This window comes from Dermacentor andersoni, chromosome 4, assembly GCF_023375885.2.
Source record: "Dermacentor andersoni chromosome 4, qqDerAnde1_hic_scaffold, whole genome shotgun sequence".
Taxonomy (NCBI): domain Eukaryota; kingdom Metazoa; phylum Arthropoda; class Arachnida; order Ixodida; family Ixodidae; genus Dermacentor; species Dermacentor andersoni.
The window spans coordinates 22,611,568-22,634,642 of NC_092817.1; the positions used below are offsets into that span (position 1 = coordinate 22,611,568).

The 23,075-nt window shown below is 44.3% G+C and overlaps 3 protein-coding genes across 4 annotated transcripts in view; 2 read left to right on the forward strand and 1 right to left on the reverse strand.

Annotated features, from left to right (window-relative positions):
- The window catches only part of LOC126535846 (ATPase family gene 2 protein homolog A-like), a 30,033-nt gene extending 18,981 nt beyond the window's left edge, over positions 1-11,052 (forward strand). The window contains exons 12-14 of the mRNA XM_050182680.3: positions 3,085-3,211; positions 4,903-5,067; positions 10,854-11,052. Of these exons, the coding sequence (XP_050038637.1) occupies positions 3,085-3,211; positions 4,903-5,067; positions 10,854-11,042 (481 nt within the window). The 3' untranslated portion in view covers positions 11,043-11,052. The remainder of the gene's footprint in view (positions 1-3,084; positions 3,212-4,902; positions 5,068-10,853) is intronic.
- Positions 10,964-19,225, reverse strand: LOC126535847 (xaa-Pro aminopeptidase 3-like). Its single transcript, XM_050182681.3, has 5 exons — positions 18,847-19,225; positions 17,475-18,425; positions 15,642-15,883; positions 12,382-12,502; positions 10,964-11,233 (listed from the first exon to the last, which is right to left on the reverse strand). The coding sequence occupies exons 1-5, from the start codon at positions 18,875-18,877 to the stop codon at positions 11,052-11,054; spliced, it is 1,527 nt and encodes a 508-aa protein (XP_050038638.1). The 5' UTR covers positions 18,878-19,225; the 3' UTR covers positions 10,964-11,051.
- Positions 19,226-19,270: 45 nt separating this feature from the next.
- Positions 19,271-23,075, forward strand: part of LOC126535848 (uncharacterized) — a 70,512-nt gene continuing 66,707 nt past the window's right edge. The window contains exon 1 of one of the 2 annotated variants that reach the window (XM_055073495.1): positions 19,271-19,540. The gene's annotated coding sequence lies outside the window, so the exon portion shown is untranslated. The remainder of the gene's footprint in view (positions 19,541-23,075) is intronic. The other variant, XM_050182682.2, reaches the window with a different exon arrangement.

Consider the following 23,075-nt stretch of genomic DNA (forward strand, 5'->3'; position numbering starts at 1 on the left):
ATCACTGCTAGTGGCTCAAGCAAGCTGGCCTGTTTGCAGTTTCTACAAGAGCAGAGTTTGGACTGCACCATTCTCTTGATGTTGAGGTAGCAACCTATGCTTGTTTCTACAATTTATACCTGATTCACAACATGGATTTTGTTGCACTCTAATGTACACTTCCACGGCTTTAAATGATGTGTGGCTTTATTGCAAGTCAAATGCAGCCTCAGTTTGTTTCCTGTTCCAGTTGTAATGTTCCCAAGCCATTCCATGACCCATAACTGGATCTTCCGCAACACACCTAAGGGTTGCAGCTTTCACCGCACACTTCCACGGCTTCGATTGATGTGAGGCTTTAGTGAAAGTCAGATGCAGCTTCAGTTTGTTTCCTTTTCCGATTGTATGTTGGCAAGCCAATCCATGACCCATCGCTGAATCTTCAACATAGCAAGGCATTGCAATTCTTGACAGCTTTTGTCAAAAATACCATCTCCTTGCATATATTATGCATAAAAAGTTCAGCCCAAGCAATTGAAGCCAGTCAATGTTAAGTTGAAGTACAAGGTTGATAGGCATAAATTCTGCCTCATGGTGCTCCACTAATTTTCATAAAGCCATGTTTCATTTCTGTGGAGAGCAATAGTGAGAGCAGTAATGACTGAGTGCACAAAAGTGTTTCTCTAGATTTGCATCATGCAGACGATTGCATGAGTTTGTTTATGCAAAGATTTTATCTTAAATATGGTTATATATTTGCATAAGCAATATGTGCAAGTTTCTTTTTCTTTCTTCGGCAGTTTTGATGGAAGCACAGGCTATGTGTGGTGGTGGGTTATTTGTGAAAATATAGTATGCACCACACTTTGGAAGCCATGTTGTCTGCCTACTATTGCTGCCTTAGTGATTCAAATCTGTGTAAAGCAGCCATGAGACTTGTGCTTTAAGGTTTGGAGCAGTGAGTTACAATAGAAGGACCACTTCAATTCTTCAATTTAGCTTCAAGGTTTGGAGCACGTGGGCCGGTATAACATAAAACTATTCCAATCTGTTCTTCCAAATCGGCCATTAGCACTCCCTGATAGGTCAAAATGGCTCAGGCTCAGCCCATCTGGGCGTGGCGCTCGCCCATATGGGCTGGACTCGAACCATTCTTACTTATCTTGGAGGGCTAATGGTCGATTTGGAATAAAAGCAGATTGGAATAGTTTTACGTTATGCAACAGAAGAACAGCTACTTAAACTTACCATCTTTTGTGGTGCATAGCTAGCAGTCTTCTTTTTTTCCAAGATTTTTGCCAGTGCATCTTGTGCAACGCTGCAACTTACGTTTGTGTGAAAGCGTGTGTGCTGGTGCGACCAATGTGTGCGTGTGTGTTTGAGTACAAGAAACCGTGTGCGGCAGCATTCTAAAAGAAATTGAGCCTTTAATTGTATTATTAGTGGAGTGGCCATTGGTACAGATGTTAGCTCCTGCTAGTGTCACTGTGTAGGAGCATATACAGGGACTCTAAGTATGGCTGCAGCCATAAGGTAGCAGCAGTGAAATCCACCAGCATGATACAGGCACCTTCAAGGAGGTCGCACTATATTTTGCTATTTTAGTTTAGTTTCTTTATTGCGATAACAATTATATGGACACCCCAGGCGCATTTCTGCTGTCGTCTTGAGGTTCCGTATAAAGTCCAAGGTGATAAAATCATCGCTGCACGCTGTATGTGTGAGCAAAAGTGTGTGAGGGTGAGCCGACGATCGCGGCTCAATCTCGCGCACCCAAGCAAGGAAAGTGGGGAGGAAGCGCACCGTCTTCTGCCCAGTGCAATGATCCAGGGGAAGGGTAGGGAGGGGGGGTGCATTCTACTCCAGGTGGGTGCACGTGGCCGCCCGGGTCACAGTATGTTGAAAGCCATCTGTGGGAGGGACAAGAGTCCACCATGCGCTGTGTTTTCGTGGCTTAGTTCGCATTGATGCGAAACCGCGAGTTTCTGCAGTCATAGAGTGACATGTGTTCATGTTTACTTACGTGTGCAGGATGCCATGCTAGTTAATTTAGTTAATATGTGTTTGTTTACAAGTTTACAAGGCCAATAAAACTACTATCACTACTTCGTATAGCTAGCTGTCCACTCATTTGCTATCGCAGTCGGTGCTTCGCCTTTTGGGTGAAACTACAACTTTTTTAAAGAAAAGGTGCCCACGAAACTGATGCAATGAATAACTAAAGGGTGCCTCAATTTTTTGCTGTTACGTTGTGTTCGCTGAGATATACCTATTACAATAAGCACTACTTGGTTACCATCATCATCAGTTGTCTGCACGATAAGTCTCACTGTTTCCAGCTTCCGGTAGCTTTTTCTAGGCACTGCAGAGGCAACGCCTGAAGATGTGCCTACAACATAGCGTAAAAGTTATTCAGAGGCCAACAACGATTACCCTTCAATGCTGCCGGCCAAACTGACCTTTTAGTGTCGGACAACCAGGGCTTTAATAGTTTCAAGTGAACTGCAGTAAATATTGCTTTACTGTGCCTAAAAGGAGTGTTGGCTTAAGATTTTTCTCTGCTAGAATTTGCAGCTCAAAAATTTTCTTTGCGGAAATTTAGTGCGCTGAAGTGGGTAAGTTCGGCATTTCACAATGAGTGTACATGCGTGCATTGTTTCATTACGCCAATCAAGTTAAAATTGGTGTGTCCTATATACCATTGCGACATATACCAATTTTTTTTTTAATTGCGAAAAGTAAGGGTTGCGACTTACACAAAAGTGCGACTTCTAACCCCAAAAATACGGCAAATCTACAATGTGGCCAGAATACAGAAAGGCCCACATACTTAAATTTGGATGCAATTCAGAAAACCCCAGGTGGCCAAAAGTTGGTGCTCTCTGTTATGTTTCTCGCATCCCAGGTGCTACTTTGAGACATTCAGTTAAATGAATGAATCAACTAATCACATCACACATGCAACAAGTTTTACAATAACCAGTGTTTGTAGACTTGGGTTCCAAACTGGTGCTTGCTAAAGTTAAAATTTGTTTAATGTAATAAAGTTTATTTATTGTCACTATATTTCAGCAATTAAGCTTAATGTTGTTGACTTTCGTGCAGCACAAGTGGCAGCAGCAATGTTGGGGATCGTGTCATTGCCCAGCTGCTGACAGAAATGGATGGCATAGAGAAACTGCAAGATGTCATCTTAGTAGCAGCTACAAACCGTCCAGACATGATTGACCAGGTATTTGACTTGGCACTCTGTAAGACCACTGTCCTTTATTCCCCGTGTTTTCCCTTATTTATTCCTTGTGTCAACCCTTGTGGACCACAGCTTTCATCATCTTCAATGTTAAACCGTGACTGATAAGCTAAAATAATCTGGTGCAACATAAGGCTAGATGTAGGCAACACTAGGTTTGTTAGATTCAGAAAAGGTGCACAGCACAAACAAAAAGGCGCAGGTGGCAATTTATGGCGTGCCGAGCTGCACCCACTTACTGCAAGGTTCAAGGATGCGCTGCACCGTGGCGGCAACTTGCCTTGCACCCTGTAGGAGTTGACGGTCGTAGAGAGGAACTCGGTGAACAGGATTTATTTACATTATTTACATCTTAGACAAGACATACATCGACAGTCTAGCGTGACTCCCAAATGGAGCCGGCAAGACTAACATACAGCAAACAGCTTACAACACACAGCTCACGAGTACATTTCGAGCATGACAACGAGCACCCAGCTCACGACGACGAGCACCCACTAGCAACCGGCAATCGCTGCTTATAAGCACTCCACTCGACGTCATAGTTCGATGTCATTGAAGATGACCCGCCCTTTTGGAGGAGGCGGGCTCACATACACGTGTTGCACAGGTTTCAGTGCCGCCTCGAGGGCCGACGACCTTTGCAGAACAGCCGTCGCCTTTAAATTCCTGAGCGGACCTCGCACAGGGGCCTCCACCGTGGTCCATTGTCTGGCGTCTCGAAAAGCGCATGAGAAGGAGCCTTCGTCGGCTTTCCCGCGGCAACTCCCCCACCCGTAGCAGATCAGGTCCGCGTTGTTGTGTTGCGCACAAAGCCTGCTTCGTCGAACTCCTTCACTCGCAACGGCAACGAGGCTAGAGCGTAACGGTGGCGGTTTCAGCACAAAGCCTGCTTCGTCAAACGCATCCTAGCTGAAGCGACGGAGAGTGGAGGAGCGCGCATTGTTCCCGACACAAAGTCGACTTAGTCACGCCGTGGCTAGAGGTTGGCGGCGGCGTTCCAAGATGAGGTTACCACCGCTGGCGTAAATGGCTGGCAAACTTGTACTGCAGCTGGTCGGTCTTAACAACCCCTTCAATTGAGCACGACGGTGCAGGGTGCACCACTGCACCTCGGGGAATTGAAGGCTCAGGTGCAGTGTACCGTTAATAGGTGCAGAGAAACTTGGCTGAATCGAATAAACCTGATATGCCAAGAGTGTAATTATTTTGTTGCCACTGGTTTTCAAGAAAATTAATACTTTGTGTGAGATGTACTGCTACATCGTCACCGACAATGAAAAATAAGTGTTGTACATTTCAAGTGCCACAGATAACGTGGCAATCCAGGATGAAAAGTAAAGGCGAGAAACCACCATGTGTTGTCAAGCCTGCACCTACGTGTTAAGGAAAACAAATTACACTTCTATCTGAACGAACCTGAGAAATACTCTCTCCATCTACTTATATGGAGGTGGTGATGCGAGTGTGCACTTGTGCAGCCTGGTCAAACAAGTTATTTTTCAGAATTGTAGAATACCGGTAGACAGTAAGAACAGACTTTAAAAGGCGTTGCACCACTAAGCTTTTGTTGGATCTGAGGAGGCAGTTAACCATTTATCGATTTGCAAAAACCACATTCTTCTTTTTTTTTTCTGTTTCTCATGCTGTGCGATTCACAACCTTCTCCTCAGGCCCTTATGCGACCGGGAAGGTTGGACAGCATTGTGTATGTGCCACTGCCCGACATTGACACACGAAAGGAAATTCTGCACCTGAACCTTTCAAAGAAGCCTTTGGGAGATGATGTTGATCTTGAAGACCTGGCACGTAAAACTAATGGCTACTCTGGTGCAGAGGTAAGCACACCACTTATATCATGCATCTCATCTTTGGGCAGAGAATGTACAGGATGTCCCTGCTACCGTGCACCGAACTTTAATAAAAAGAAAACAAAGGTACCTTCTATGCTAATGGAACCAACTACCATATGTTGTTAGCAGCAGCCTGAAGAAGCATTCAGTATTTTTTGTGTTACACTATATAACTATTAATTAACTATCATTTTAATTATACATACGGCAGATATGTCAATATGATGTTTTAGACATTCAAAAACATCAAATTCATTTGTTTGCAGTGCACTATCACGTGTGTGGCATTTTTTTTCTGCATTTAAAAGAAAACACGAAAAATTATTTTTTTTTTTTAATTGTGCAGAAACCATCAGACAAGCTCATGTGAACAGCCCCCCCTCTCACCCCCTTCTCGCAACTCAGTTGTGCTAAACATGCGTCATTTTCTTTGGCACCTTTGTGTCAGACCACTGTCAACCACAAAAATGGATGAAAGAGGCAAAGAAAGCTATTCAGTTTAAAAAAGTCGTCCAGACGTTCCGCTTACACACCATGGTGGGGTGCGTTTAGGACAAGGTTAGAGTAAGGCACACAGATAAATGGGAGTGCTGCTAACAACTTACATTTATTGAAACATTCCATGTTCAATTAAGTATATACAGTAGAACCTCGTTCATATGTTTTGAAAGAAGCCGTGAGAAAGAATGTGTGATCCAAAATAACCAAAATATTTGACGGGCTCAACTATTGTTATCACTGACGTAATGCGAAGCGTCAGGCGGATCGTTGTGGCACGAGATGCTGACGCGCGTTGAGCTGGTCATGCTCCGGCGGCTCTAGAGGCATTTTGTTGTCTTCCTATTGCATGGTGTTTTAAGATGGCGATGGGAAACCGAAACGAAATCGAGCTGGTAGGCCACGCCGGTGTCGCTGAAGCGAAACGTGATGGCAACTTTGCGCCGCCTGAAGCAGGGAATAGCGGTGCATTTGGAATATGGCTTACCAAAAGCATGCAGTACACTATGAATGGCACTACACTCCACGTGCTGTAAAATTGATAGGTGAAGATGCTTATTGCAATAGGTTTGATGCCGTGCTGTGAATGCGGCATGCTGGTCGCAGAATAAGAACTGTGCATGCCGTCATTTTCACAAGAGATCGGCGGCTATACACTGTTCTCGATCGCACGTGCCTCGCGCCTTTTCTTGTTCACGTGGGATCTAATGGCCAGAAAACATGCACTATCGCAGTGTCATGAAAAGAGTATACCGCGGGCCTCTTGGCTTTCTTTCCGGGAATTTTGTGCGCTCCTCGACGCGGGGGAAAACCTTTGTACATAAATAACCGCGACGGCGCTGCGGGCATCTGCTGCTGCCGCCGCGCCTGACGTCACACGTGCACCTGACGCTTCCTCTTCCCACGCTCGGCTGTCAAAAGCTGATTAGTTATGGTCAGAGTGCTTTTGTGTACGGAGTGTTGACGCGACCATTTCTTGGCCCCTTAACCCTTTCGCTGTCGGACCTTTCTGGCCGTGACGCACCCCCAGTGTCGGCTTGGTTTCAGGGAACGAGCATAACAGGGAATGAACATAGCAATTTATTTTTCATTATGATTGGTATACAAATAACATAGTCAATGCAATATGCACATTTCAGTGTTCTGCAGCTGTTGTTAGTAAACATCATCATCATCATCAGCCTGACTATAAAATCTGTTCAACATCCGAATCTGACGATGCGGAACGCTCTTCCTCGCATGCGACTCTGTCCGAGTCCGAATACGAGCTCGGCTTGTATTCTGAATCGGAATTGAGCCACCGCTCCAATGAGCAGACGAAGGTCCCACGCGCCGAGCCACCTGAAAGTAACCGCGCGCAGGGATGATGCGCTTTCAGTCGCCCGCACAACGGAGAGAAATGGGACGTTGCGTGATCAAGAAGACGGAGGGAGATGGAAAAAGGCTAAATAAAGTTCGAAGGGCTTTACGTTTACTGCTGCAAGTCGGAAGCGAGGGTGCGGCGACAGAGCGAAAGCAGCAATCGAATCACCTTTTTTGGAGAGGCAACGGCACGTGCGCCTGAACTTGACGCGCCGTAGCAGACACACCAACAGAAGAAAAATAAGAACCTTCAAACCAGCGGAGATGGCAGAACAACCCTTGAACCCATACCCAAACGCGCGCGACGCATGATCCAGCGAACGCAGAGCCACCGCGCCACTCAGCAAAGAGAAAGTGGGGAGTGGCAGTCGCGCCGTACTCTTCAATACATGGATTAACACAGGTCGGGGCGAACGTACGAACTTGTAGAAAGAGTCAACAGATGGCGTGGCCAATTCCAGGAGCGCCAGCTTTGCGCTCAGGCGCGAAATTTTGAACGCACGATAGAGAACGTACCGGTACGTCAGTGACACTGTGGGCGGGAAGCGCGATGACGTACCGGTACGTCCGTGACAGCGAAAGGGTTAAACTCCGACGCTTATTTTATGATGTCGGCCTGCCTGATTGGTCGGAGTAATGAAATAGCCCATTGGTGGAGAAATGTGTTCCTTGGATGCTGTGTAAACTTATTTAAGGAATAGTTTGGGGTAGTTTTGAGGTGTGAGCAAGTAGACAGCAGCGGACGGCGTAACTTCACCACGGGAGACCAGGCCGGTCAGGCAGGCTGACGACAACGGGTATGGCATCGTTCTGTTTGTAGATATCTTTGTACATTGTAAACTTAAGGTAAAATACCAAGTGAATAAACCTAGTTGTTGGAATGTTACCTCTCGTCGTCGTATCTGCGGATTTGGACTTGCCCCTGCCAGAGCTCATCCCCATTCATCTTCGTCTCCCGGGTGAGCTGATGCGTCTGATATCTAACGGCTGCGTCACTTCGCTACAGCAGTCTGCAGCAGGAAATGGCGGAGCGTTTCGGTTATCACCTTATTAAAAGCATGCGCTACGCTTCTGATGCGCCTCGCACCTTTTCTTGTTTACATGGGATCTAGTGGCTGGGAAACGTGTCATACGGTCACAGTTTGGTGACATACTGAACATTGGTGCCAAAAAATCGTGTTTAACAGGAACATATGAACCTGTCAAAATTTACTAACTCTATTTGATAATTTTTTGCTTCCTTGATTGCGAACGTTGGCGCCGGGAAAACATACTTAATGGGAACGTATCAACGCGGTTCTACTGTACAGTTAAACATTGATATAACCAAGTTAGTAAAATCGGCAATTTGCTTCGTTACATCGAAACCTTGTTATATTGAAATTGGACCTTTTATACAAACAAGTACCGTCTCCAATGGATTTTTCTTACACGAAAGGGGCCACAAAAAAAGTTTTCCGAGTTATCGGAGAAAGCAAGTTGGAATAAGAAAAAATTTCATTTTGTTAAACTTGAGGGTCGGCGACTAAAGAGACGAATTCATGCGGTGCCGAAGATATCTGCTCGTTGGCGGTACAAAGCGAAGCCAGCCATGCTTTCGTGTCCATTCTGCCCCCGCAGCCGGTAGTGTCACCCACAGTGGGACAGCGCTAGCATGAAAAGTGGCAGCAGCGGGGAGTGAATGCTTCATCTGCCCCTCGCTTCAATGCGTCTCCGAAACTCGAGATGATGCAACCTCCAGTACTAAACGCGAGGAAAGGTAACTGATGATGCCACACCATCGTGGCATGCCCACTCTTTGCACACATGGCAGGTTACCTCTAAAATAGGGCACGCGGGCTGCTTCATCATGCTATCAACAGTCATGCGCAATTTGAAGTTTTCAAATGTGTGTTCTGAAAGATATTGTGTAAGAGGTGCACTATTTTATCACAATCTTGACAATGTGCGGCCTTTACACTGGGGCCATACTCAGGTCCAATTCGACTGCACACTCATGATACAGCCATCTTCGGTACCCTCTATGGTGTTGTCAAAGCTTCTCACAACGATGTCCGAAGACGGTGCATAGAATCCAAGAGCATGCAGACAAGCTGCATTAACCTTCTCTTCAGTTGTGTGGTCAGCGCCTTTTTTTTTTTTTACGCTTTTGGGTTGCATAGCCAACGATACAGTTCTTACATGAGTGCAGCCCATACTCAAATATATATGGTGGTGTAGACATAACTACCATAAATATAAAAGTTAATAATCATAATTAGGAACAACAAAAACTTCTTCGGGTTGCTGCTAACAACATACGGTTGTTTTCATCTACATAGAAGGCTTCACTTCTTTCCAAAACTTGATGCATTATAGCTGGGACACCCATTATATATAAAACTAGGGTCTAAAAGAGATTGTGGAGTTTTACACACCAAAACTATGATCCTATATGTCGCCTTGAAAAAGGCAAGTCCACTTGTCGAAATGTTGGCTCCCACTTTGACCTTGTTCTCGTTTTGCTCATCGATCCGATTACGAGTCACTGTAGAATAATTTTGACAACATGCTGTTCTTAACGTGCACCCAGTACATGAACGTGTTTGCATTCTGTCCCCATCAGCTGTTGTGGCCGAGGTCGAACCCATGATCTCGTGCTCAGCAACACAACGCCATAGCCACTGAGCTACCACAGCAGGTAACAATGGTCTGAAAAATTGCGTGAGGGTTGCATAGTCGCAGCGAGTAATGAGCGCAAGGTGCACAGATAATGATAATAATTTATAGATTTAAGAATGTTAAGTGATGAGGCCAGACATACGAGACATTCTCTTCTGTCAATAATTCAGTGTCTCCTTATGGAATGTTGTAAATGAAGCTGGTGTTGAAATTTTTTGAAGAAACAAAATAGAGAAAGCTGTGATGCAGCCTTCATTGTGCATCAGGCCCAGCAGAATTTTTATTTTTCTTTTCCTTTTGTATTTAAGGACATTTATACAGTAACTACTTATTATAGTTTACTTGTGTGTAAAACAATTAGTTGTGAGGACTTGTCAGTCATGTCATGTTATATCGAATGCTGTATGACACCACTGTAAGAAGTCCTTGGAAGGTGTGCTTACTCCTGTAAAAGTAAGCTGTTTTTTTTTATTATTATTTTGTTCAGATGACAATGCTGGAGCTGTTCACATAGCTCCAACACAAAGGAGATACAGTATGGTTACTTGTGGGGTGAAACAATGCCATTTTTATTCTTTTGCAAGAATGCAGTATTTTAAAAGGCACACCATGAGGACACACAGAACCACTGTGTTAAAATTTGAAGACATAGTACTTTAAAATTAATCTCACTGCTAGCTGCAGCACTGCATAAAGCTTTCATGGCAGCATTTGGCACTAAATGACTGCTTAACTTGCAGACATTGAAAGAGTGCCACCATACTCAAGCTTTCTGCCACACATACTGGAATACACTGTGAAGGTGCACAACAAAAAGCATGAAAGCTTGCCTTTTAGCACACTGATATTATGCTTGATGCAAATTTCTGCCAACAGCTAAGTAACTAGTTATGATACTGTAAATTACTCTGGCTTGCTGCCTACATGCCCAAAATTTTATAACATCAGCAGCCAGGGACACTGTCAGTGCAACTATAGAAAAATCCCTGCTCAGGGTGTTGGTGGAAGATGTAGTGCAGTTGCTGATGGAACTGCTGCTGGAACTGTAGTACAGTTGCTGTTGCAGCTCCCCATGTTTCCGCATCCTCCTTTTGAACTTTTTGCAGTGCTGAAATTTCCTGTTTCCCTCTTTGACAACACTTTTCTTTTGTAACTAAGGGAGAGTTTTGTTGTGGTTGTCAAAGGCCTAAAAATGGCACACTGGCACTGATGACTGTTCGGTGAGTAAATATGAACCCGTCACTGAACAGGTTGTGGCTGTCTGCCAAGAAGCGGCACTGCGTGCTCTGGAAGAAGACATAAATGCCACGTGCATCGAGGGTCGGCACCTGGAGGCAGCGCTGAATCTGGTCCAGCCACGCATCTCGCCAGAGTCTATTCAATTCTACAAGTCCTACTGGGCATCTTCTCAGAGCAGGCACACATCGAAAGAGTCATGAGTGCGGCGCTCATCTCTTCACCTCTGAAGGAAAACCACTGGAAAGTTTCTCTAGCAGGTCTGGTTCACGAGCACAACTCTCGGTCAGCACTTCCGGTCCGTTGCTGGTCATAAGTACGTCATCTTCTATGCGCATGCCCACTCCACGAAATTTCTCTGCAACTTTAGTGTTGCTGTCGGGTATGTAGATACCTGAAAAACAAACATGGCGCATAAAAGAAGTGTCAGATTTGTGCAACCTTTAGCAGCTATACAGACAACACAGTTCACAGGAAGATGAAGGATTGAAGTGATTAAGAACAGTTTACAGGGCCAATGTTCTGACAAACGAATTTGTCCTCGTCAGGGCCGCCCTGACGATACCTTGTCGACATGTTGGCTCCATCCAGCGACATACCTCGCTCTACCACTGTGTATCGCATTAGATGCCGTATGTCATGCACAGCAAATAGTTGTCAGTATCGTTCAGCTTTTCACCTGTTTGGCTGGTTTGCTGGCACAGCATAGCAAGGGCTCTATACTACATTTTTTTAAATCTGCAATTAAGAAGCTGAAATACTTTCAATAAAAAACGATGTGGGAGAAGGGGCTTTGAAGCAGAGACAGAAAGTAAACAGGGCCAGCATTCAGCACAAAGACAACTGCACACTGAAAAACATCAAATGTCCTCAATGTGTTGTCACTTAAAAACAAAATACTAAGAGTTCATCACGCTTGTAAAATATATGTTCTGTGTTGACTTTTCACCACCAACATTTTAAACATTTAGGCAAGGATTTCTAACTATACTTCATAACATTAAAGGTCATTGTTTACACCATTTGTTTTGGTTTTAAACACTGTCTAAAGTTGCAAGTTCAAAAGCCTTGAACCTACATATCAAAGCCTTGGCTAGATATGGGCTTCGGCTACTCTTAGAAGTGCAGACAACATTTAAGTGTGGCACACTTCTGCTGCCACGCTCTGACCATGTCAATGTCAATGTTGGTTTCACCACATTGATGGCAGTGAGGAATGCTAAAATATTTCATGCTCCAAGTATGGTAAAACGGCAGGAACAGATGCCTGCTACGTACAAAAAGGTTAATGTAACAAAATTCACAACTACATGTTTGACCATGTCAAGGAGACAGCCATTAGGATGCTTTTGAGTAAAAACAAAAACAAAACATTTCTTCTATAATGCTGATTATAAAAATGTAGTGCCCGATATATACCCTGTAGATGTTTTTTAATATGAAACCCACAAATTTGAGGACGCTTGCCAAACATTATGCTGTTAGTCACTTTAACAACTGTATGCTGTATAGATGCAACAATAAACTTGGAGCATGACTGACCTGGCTCCACCGTAAGCACTGAACCTGGAGCAAGACGGAGGCTGCGAGGGATCAGGGGTGTATCATGGACGTCCATACCCAAGTAGTGTCCGACGTGGTGTGGGCAGAGTTTATGGGCTTCCTACACAGAGAAGGCACAGTCACAGTGCAAAATGTTGCTCAAGAGATGTGGCTAAGTGTCAGGTACAACTCTGCTATAGCACATCTAGAATGGCAGCCCACATTTTCAGACCTATAACTGTGGGTACTGCCAACCATACACTATTGTGGCCATAATGACAACTTGCCAAGTTATCAAAAGCAACCCTCAGATTCACAGTTCACTTAGTCCCAGAACTGCTTGCAAAGGAAAAGTCTGACGATAAATGCTAAGTGGAATATCTTGAGCTGAGCAAATGCAATGAAACCTATTGCTGCAGCATTCACCCAACATATGACAACTTTGCTGTGTATGCTGTAGCCTAGAGGATGCCTACACAAAAACCTACTCTAACCTCAGTGTAGTTGATAACATCGTTTGTGACATCTAAGGTTGCCAAGGGACCTAATTGTGCCACTGTTTCCAATTTGATGCAACTGGGCAATCAAATCACCAAATCAGGGTTATAGATCTGGCCGCTTTCTTCGGCAAAAGTGTCTAAGCAGGTTACTTGTTCTGGCAAGTCATTCTTAACATTACTAAATACACTTTGTAAGGTCTCACCTTTATAGGGGCCCCAAACCACCTTTATCAAAGTTGAGGAATGCATTTGAAGTTAAAATAGACTATTCCAGAGATACTTTGCTGCAAAAAGTACTTAGTGCATTCAGCAATAGTGGACTTATTGGCAGTGATGTTTGTATTTCACTTACACTGTGAAGGCTACACCGATGGGCATGCCCACAACGTTCTGCCTACTGAATGTCACTGCGGCGTGCAGTTCAAATTTGATTTTGGATGTTCATGTAGAAGCCATTACTTCTGATTTTGGCGCCTACAACGCGCCAGGCGTGAATGTCTTCAGCGAGCCATGTGTGCTCAGCCATTGGATATTGCAGCACCCCATGGAGGCCGTGGTATCTAAGCTACGCAACAGACTACAGCTACATGCAACTACAGTGTGTATGTGCAGCGTTTGCTTTGTGCACAACAGGGCTTGAGTGTGCGCTCGCGCTCGTATTCTCCAGTCTTGCCATGCTATGTGGTGCGGGCCAGCTTTGTCCTGCACCAGCTTGACAGACGGATAGTAGCCACATCCAACTCGCACATTTTGAAGTGCTATCAATAGCTCAATACGAAGCGAGGTCTGCCAAGGCATCTAACCAGGAGTGCTCAGGAGAGAGTGCATGCTTGCGAGCATGCATGTGGTCTCGCCTTAAGTTTCACGTGGTTCGAGGCTAGCTGAGTGTTCAAAAATAGTTGAAATTAGTGAGACCTGATAGCTACACTGATAAACATGGTGGCCACAGTTTAATTCCTACGCGGGTGGCCACGGCCAAGCGTGAGCAGACAATAGTCAGCTTCTTCCAGTAGCGCAATAACGAAACTCAAAAGCAGATTCTTGCTTACATCAGCCTGCTTATTAAACTATGTTAATAAATATACACAGTAATAGAAGCACACTGATCCAAACACCCTTCTTAATCGATATCAGCCAGTGGCCAATAGCAGCAGCATTAAGAAACAAATTAAGACATTAAGAAATAAAGCGTCCGAAAAAGAGTGAGGAGCAGGCTTCTACTGAAAAGCAAGCATTTGAGAAAAAAGTGACTTCGCTCTCCGCTTGCGAGCTCCCCACACAGCTGCAAAATTTGGCTTAGGCGTTCACAGTAGTTTATGCCATCTGCAGACTCGTGTTTTTTCACCAAAACTGTGGAATGGTTCAGAACACCTTTCAGCCCTTCCGTACCATTCTATTATTTCAAATTCTGACCAAAATTGGACAAATTATTTTTAGACTCTGATTGCAACATGTTCCATTTCCTCCACCAGACTAAATTCACTCCTGCTTTAACTGCCCCATAGATTGTGTACTGCCATCTACCAGAATCGGGACAAAGCACTGAGATGAAACCAAATCGTCCATGGCATTGTTGTAATAAGCATGCAGTCAATGAGCAAAGCTCATTCTTGGCCGTTTTTACCAGAAACACATGGATGAACTCTGCTAGCAAATCCATGGCATGGAAGAGGGGGTTGAGGAAGCACAGACAATGCATTTTTAGCTTTGAAGGTCCGAATGCTTTATTATCTGATAAATACTGGCAAGCACTAGAATGCTCTAAATAATTTACTGTAATACTTGGTTTTACCAGTCAGTCTTGGTTTTGGTGCCCAGGAAGTGCATGCATCATCACATCATAATAAATAGGCTGGCTCACTCAGTTCCTGCAAGTACTATAGTTTATCCTTATTGCTACATCAGCAAATTTTGCACCATGTCCTGACATCACAATAATGTTAATGACTCCAGATCTGGCATTTTGTGAACAATGTCAGTATGACATTAAAATATCTTGCACATGTTTTAAAACCTTTAGGCTTGCCAATGTAAATTTTCTATGTGTGAGAAGTGTGTGGAAGGGTTCCTACAACAAAAATATGTGTCAGTACTTGTTTAAGATTTATGTACGTGTTGCAACAGCTAATGCAACAAGTTTCAGTAAGAGTGTTTGTTCTATAAAATACGATGCCTTATGGGTCACCAGCAGAATGTCGTACAATAGTGAATATAATGAGGCTGTTTGAAGACATGTCACATAACGGTATTTTAACGAAACTGACAAGTCTGTGCAATTCATTCAATGTGACTACTGCTGCCAGTAGCACCTAGGTCATGCCAGGTGAGTGATCCAATAGCTTTCAACACTGTTAGTTATCTGTGCAACATCCACGCTACACTGTGATAAACAGTGATTTATGTTCACACAATGTTAAGGCACATTTCGTACAGTACTGCAGAGGAAGCTACTATATTTACACTATATAAATGAGCACAGAAATACAGAGAAAAGCTAAACAAGAAATGTGAAAGTTATCTGCATGTGATAAACTTCGCACATATGTTTGGAAATGTTCATCGATGGTGAGAAGTGTTGGTAAATTGCAACATATTTCTACAATTAAGGTTTACCACTTTTCATGTTCACCACTTTAACCTGAAAAGTAATACCAGACAGCATTTATAGCTTTGCAAAACAGATGCCAGATCAAAAAAGTACTCATGCAGTAACTTGCTGCAGTCTTTTACAGGGTCATATAAGCGAATGGTTGCTCTTACCTGCACAAGCTCAGTGTCTGAAATGCGAGGTGACAGAATGCCGGCTTCTCGTAGCCGATGTCCAAGCTGGGCACACATGACGTGAAACAGGGCATCAAGTGACATTGGCCCCTCCAATTTTCGTAGCAGTAGCTGCTGGACATCCCAAAGCAGTTCATATAACTCCCGCTGGCCAGACTCAAACTGGCCATTTACAGGCCATGTTCGTGTCAAGTCGCTGTTATAACCATGAAGCTCACATCCTGCACAGACAATACTTTGTTATTTTTCATGTGCCTAACGTTCTTTCTTAACACAACTCTATCACCGGGATGCTAGGGCTCTTTATGTTGATTAATCTAGCACGTGCAGAACTTTGAAGGAAGACACCAATCCAGACTGTGAAATTAATTGCACTGTGACAACAGATACTCTCATTTCTTGCAACCACTTATCATAATGCAGTACATTTTGTGTGCCAACCATATTGCATAGAGCCCAGCAATACTTTTTTCTCTGCCAAAGACAACCAAAATACATACAGTGCTGTCCAAAGTTAAAGCGGAAATGCTATCACCGCTCTGTGGTAAATTTCGAAGCACCTGGCATAGCAGATGACTTGCAAAATACTGTGCTGGTTCCTCAGTATTACTTACTGCAGCGAGTGCTTCAGCAACAGCTGCGACCAGTGCATCCACCCAAAGTGTGAGCTGGTTGCCTGTTTGTTCTGCTTATCAGAGGAGCAGATGTCCAAGGGCCCAAGCTGCGCCATCTGCCAGTCACCTTTAATCCAAGTCACCAGTTGCCTTTAAACCAAGCCTGCAAGCTTGGTTTAAAGAATTTGGGCCTCACTGTGATAATTTGTTCCATTAGCTTCTTCAGCGCACATGCACCTTGTTGCACTAGCTCCATGTACCAAGGCTTGTGTGAAGCAATGTCATGCGTTGTATATTAGTCTTTTTTTAAATTAGTTACCCTCTACAATGAGCCATCCAGCAGTGACTGCATTGGTCTTCAGATGTTTCCTCTTCTCTAACTTGTCATTCAAAGCTGATGCAGCTGTCAGAAGCATGGCAATTATGAGAGCAAGAAAATGGAGCTGTATGCAAGCTGCACCTGGGAGGCGATATTTGTTGCTTGAGTAGCTGTGATAAACAGTACGCCACTAGTGCTCTAGCAGCTAGCCACCAAAACATACATGTATTTATAGGGAGGAAGGATATCAGGGCCTAAATTTAACCAGACACGCGCAACAGTCTCGGGTGATCAGGTGATGACTGGCAAATGACACAATGCTCTTTCTCTTTCCTATTATTACTACTACAACTACTATGCCGCTGCTGTGACCTATTAAGCCTGCTTGCCCTGTTATGCAGCCACAGGCGTTAAGAAAAGTAGTCGTCACTGAAGCTGGAACTAATGGTCTCCAGATGGATTTGCTGAGTTGCACTGAAACAGTGCAGTGACAATAAAGCCTACGATTACTTACCTCTCTGCTCTTACACGAGTGTGTTGACAGATTTTTGCATAAAATTTCTGCATATTAAAACAGTTTATTTACTAGAGGAAAGATTAAATTCCTTCAGATAAAGGATCATAGCACATTTGGACATGCACATGTGTATTGTCATTAGAACAAGGTGACATAGTATACTGTGTCTAGTGCAAAAGTGGTGCCTTGGTACCAACATTTCTATGAAAGAGAACTTCTACAATGAAAGGATGTAACGTAAGTGAACTAGTAAATGGCAGCATCTTGCTTCATTCAACACTGTGGATCCAGAACAGCTTTATAATGTGATTCTGTACCACTTGCCCAGTTAGCAATTCATGCTAACCATGTGTTACACTTACCTCCATCCATTAGCACAAGTTCACCACCTAGAACTTGTTGGTCGTTGGCCACATAGTGAATGATGTTTGCTCGCGTACCTCCGGCAACAACCGGTGGATAGGCGAGTCGCTGTGCACCACGTATACGACATTCAAACTCCATTTTTGAATGCAACTGTGCCTCTGTCACCCCTGCATGAGATGCTCGCATCACTTCCATCATGGCTTCACAGGCTACCCTACAGGTCTGCTTCATCAGCTGCTGTTCTGCCTCAGACTTTATGAGCCGTAGCTTTTGTATAAACAAACGAGGGGACTCTACTGCCACATTGCTCTTGTTGGTGTCTGCAAGCCGCCTGAGGATATTACTTGCTTCAGGTCGGCTAGGTGCATTGTCGTACCAGAGGGTCGTAGGATACTTTGCTTTCAGCAGCTTGCCAACATAACTTTCAAGCTCTCCTATTTCGTAAGCTACGTCTACACCCAGAAGATCTACAGCACCATGGGGACCAGCACACGGTCCATCCCAAAGCTCAGCATGTGCATCTCGTTGTGGAACAAACATCACTGACTTCGGTTCTTGCTGATTCGCGCTTGTGTGAATCACCAAGGCACTGTCAGGCTCTTGGAAGCCAGTTAGGTACAAGAAGTCTGAGTTCTGACGAAATGGGTAGGGGATCTTGTCGGACATGTATGCCTTTGTAGCAGAGAGGACGACAACTGCGTGGTTTTTTGTAGTCCTGGCTCCCGGAGACCCAGAGACCGCACACAACTGAAGAATGTCATCGATGAGCTTTTGCCGCCTGTCGGCGAACTCTTGCCGCGTCAGGCCAGGTGTAAGCTCGCCTTCGCGAAGTAGATGCGGGTGTGTGGCGGCCGTGGGCTGCCCGTACAGTCGCGGCTGTCGCGAGCCGCACTCGGGCTTTGCCGCCGTTGTCTGACACAGGCGGTAGCCCGCTGCCGTGGCTCGGCCTGGAAATCGAAGCAGCACGCTATTAAGTTTCTGAGCAGCGATTTTTTCGAGTTAAAAGCCGAAATACGTGATTTTTTAGAACGGTAACATGTACAGAAAACGTTCGTACAGCGGCCTTTTATTGAGCAACGTGCATTGAGCTTAGCTGGCGCGCCAAGCAAACCTCAACTCAAGCAGACTAATGCTGCTGTCACACGCGCAGTTTCATCTAAATTGGATCTGTATCGAACTTTTCGAGCAAGATCAAAACACGAAGCAGGTAAACGTCGAGCGCCCTTAAATACATGTCGCAGCGCTAGATCTGGATTGAATATATATTGACGCAAGCTTTCGATGCCCAAGCACACTCTATAAAGTCTATGTGACAGGAATCAGGTCCGCCAATGGACAGAAAGGCACCTCCGACCCAAGAATACTCACAGGGCAGTCGCGATGTAGCGCTGTACCACATGATCAAAGTTGCGGGACACTTTTCTCCAGAGATAAGTCGCCGAAGGCAGATAAGCTTAGAAGGGACCTGACAATAGCGTCAGAAACCGGGGGCACAGCTCCAAACTGAAACGACGAATTTTACGACAGCATGTTTGGACACAAAAGGAGCGAAAGTGGACGGAAACTGCATCGTACAGTAGCACTGATGACAAACTTCTTAACTTGTGTCGCGCACTCTGCGGGCGATAGCAAGAAAATTTGGAACTTGTAAACTGCAGTTCATAAACGGGTAGCTGTTTAAATACTTCTTTGTTTACTTTACATAGCAAAACAGTCGCGGCAGCCCTCAGCTGACGCTCACGACGCACCGAATGTCACCTAGGCTTTTTACAACCAATCATTTTATAACAAGTGGGGCTAGAGGGCGCTAGCGAACGTCTGAAATAACCACTCAGTTGGCTCGGGGTTCAAACGTGTCGCCCCAACCAGCGAGTTGCGCAGCGCTGGATCAAGTGCTCAGTTGGTGTGGACGCTTGGCTCTATCCATGAGCGTTCAGTGGCGGGTGAGTCGAAGGCTCGTCCGGTGTCGATCCATGAATCTAGAGGCCGTGCTCGTGGCAGGACGACTTCTTTTGGTCGTGCCCCTGAAATAGGAGCGCGCTGACAACGGATTTCGCCTCAGGTAATTTACTGCCTTAATTTTTTTGCGGATTAAGATTCGCTGAGCAATTTTCTTCTAGTCACGTGCGATGTTCCTGTCCCCGTGGCGGACGTCCCGCTGCCGGAGAAACGGCTCCGCGTCTTATTAGATGATTTTCTTTTGTGGTGACTCTTAACCTGGCTTTTAAATTTTAATGCAATCGTTTTTTTTTTTTTTTTTTTGCATTTCATGACCCTGCAAATAATTCTTTTAAGCACTTCGTTAGTTTTCGTGTGGTCAGAAACAAGAGCGTATTTATTTGAAATAACCGCAAAATATTTCTATGTTAGATTTTACTCTGCCTATTTTGTCCAGCAAAGTAAATGGTAAGTAAGTTTGATTATTTCTAGTTAGGTCACTCTTGTTACTGCGTTTCTACTTCAAAAAGCCACGAAATTTATTTCCTATTCCACTGGTTAAATGCCAATGGATTGGCCTCCGTACACTGTTTAGGCGACATGTATACAAGTTAGTGGATTTTGCTATAGTTCGAACAGACAAGGAATTAGGTGAAAATCAGCAGGACTTCTTGAGAAGTACGCGCCATCTGCATGGGATGCCTGTGAAGACAAACAAACAAGGGTTACGAAGATCTAATCACAGTGTCCGCCTGCGTGCCCCGCGATAGCACTAATCTTTCAGTTATTGCAATGAAGAAAACAGCGCTATAAGATCTTGTGCTCAATGTCGCCTCTATCAAGCAACTGTACTTTGAGGGCCGATGAGTGGAATCGCGCTGTAATTGCGGTATGGTCGTATAACTGACAGTTTCTGTGATTCGTAGGCGCAAAATTGAGCCTTCATTGATGGATCCGTCTCACGGTTCCCTTCGGCTACAATTGTACTGGTACATGGTATGATTAGGTACGCTCTGACACCATGAGTTAGTAATAATATTATTTTTTTTATTTTCGTCCAAATGAAGTTGCTGCGGCTCTTTGATATCGCTTTGTTTCGAGCTGCTGGTTCATTGCGTGTATTTTGGGGATTTGTCGTCTTCCATGCCATCATCCACGATTAGGAGAGACCGGTGCATTGCAAAAGCACAATAATGCTGTCATGGTGTTGTCATTCAATGTTGAGTCACGTTTATGTTGGATGATTTTCTCTTCCGACAGAGACCGGTCGTCTAACTTTTTGAGCAGAGTGTTGAGCTTTTGTCTCTGCACTCATTACTGCGGGACACGTAATGTGACCGACAGTTCCCGCTTTACCGCGGTGGTCAAAGGCTGCGATGCCTGCCATCCCGATGCCGCGTGCCTCCCCTATCTGCAAAGAAACGTGGGACTTACGTTGAACTGACTGTGAGTGTAAAACGTCTTTAAAATACTAAAGTGCGCGGCAATTTTAAGCGGTCTTACTGCACGTGAGACAAAAAAAGCCAAAAAGAAAATTCTCATGCTCCTACATCCCTAAAAAGAAAAAAAGAAATCGCTTCTCCGTCCATCATGTCTTATTATTTTTTTTTTCTTATGAGACGCAAAAGTACTGGCACAATAATACCCCGCCTTTCGTGAGTGAAACGTAAGGAGGCTCACATGTACAGGGAAGCAGTATAGCCGTGCTGCAATTCATTCTCTTCTTAGGAAAGCATGAAAAGAGGCTATATGCTCAAGACCACCCCTTTGAGTTGGCTTGTATGTTTATTTTCGTTTTATTGAAAATAACATGAAATCACTAAGCCCTTAAGTCCCGTTAACTCACATTATCTTCTAAAGAAACTACAACGTGCCTTGTCACGACCGTATAAAGCCAATAGACAACGAAGCCAAGGAAAGCATAGCGTGGGCCTCCGCCATGTACAGTGCGCCACCATAACTGTGTGCTCTATGTTTCTCTGCGTGAAAGACTGACTTCGTTATTTGGGCTAGAGATATTCTTTTTTTCTTTTTTAGCTCGTTTTGACCATGTCTCTGAATTTACTTTCCGAGATGCTTGACTGAGCGTCTGAGAGAGTGTTTATCATAGTCAAGGTTTGGTACTCACACGTTGAAAACGATTGTCATCTGATGACTTGTCCGACATGAGATCCAGATGCCGAGCCTACCTGTTCAGCTGCCGCTGGAAATAGAACTGCAGCACACTCACACTGTCTCTTACACATCTTCATGACGCTATAGCCAGATATAGGATTGCGAAATGTCAGAATAAATTGTGTGCGCACTATTTATTTGTAACTTTTAACGCAAATGGCTCTAAATTGCTTCTTAGCGTTATTGTTTTCATTTTTTTCTTTATCGTCACGTCTTAGTCAACCCCACACTGGTTGTTTTGAGTGACAGTGCTTCGGGACATATAAATTGTATCGAATTTCATTATGTTAACTTTTTATGCGTTTGAATACAGGTTTACGTTCTGTAACTTGCGCTCATGTGCGATCTACTACTTACGTAAATTACGGTGCGACTTGTAAACGCCTGATTAGCTGGACGGCGCCACGCGAATCACTGGGTTGTAATTTTAGAGCCTGTTTCCTGGAGAGGCGCTGCATGATTAGGTAGTTTTCTCACCAGTTTCGGTAGGCCTTCTAGCTGGCTTGTTGGAATGGCCTTTCAGAAGTCGGGCATTCACGAGACCCTTACGATGAATCGCAGCAAGTGCTGTCGCATTTTTCGTTATTCTGTGAAGCGTGCTTCACTGTTAGGGACAATTTTTAGGAGGGACAGCCTAACCTAATAAACGAAGGAAAAGTGGGATGCTGGGGCGGTAGTGAGCCCAATTATCGCTCATTCGTGATATTTTTTCTCTGTTCATTCATTCATTCATTCATTCATTCATTCATTCATTCATTCATTCATTCTAGCAAAAAGTATTGTTTGGAACGACGTGTAAATAGCATGTTTAATAAATTCGACATGAATGAAACTTTCCGGAATGTTTTCTTTAAAAAAACAACATTTGGTTCTCTTATTGTCTCTTTCCGCACACGCGCACACATCCGATTTGTTAATTTTAATTCTTACGTTTCATTTTCTTCCGTGAAAGTTAATATCGTCAGTGGTTACAAACTGACGCTGCGAAACACTTCTTATGGCAGCCATGCTCTATATACCAAATGCAGTTTGGGCAGCGACGTTTCGCTAGCTTTCATTATATTAACTGCTGTGGAGATGCCCGTGCAACAGGGTTGTAAGAAACAGTGCATCAGCTACTTTTAATTACGAATCACTGGTTTGCGGCCTGTCGCATATTTAATTATTGAGAGTGCTTAGTACCTGAAATAGAGATACAGGCTATGAGAGCCGCTCAGAATTTATATAGATCACCTGACCTTCTCTAATGTGCGCCGGTAGTTCGGCACACGTGTGATTTTTTTGCATTCCGCCCTCAGAGAATTTCCGTCTCCATGGCCGAATCGAATCGAATCGAACCCGCGACCTCTCATTTAGCAACACAATCGTCACTAAGATAACGCGGCAAGTCTCAGGGAATTTTGCGTGTGCTAGGCGCAAAAGCATCGAGCATAGTATGGGCCTTTCTCTTTTCTAATCCATTCTGACTTTTCTCCAAGTTTTGT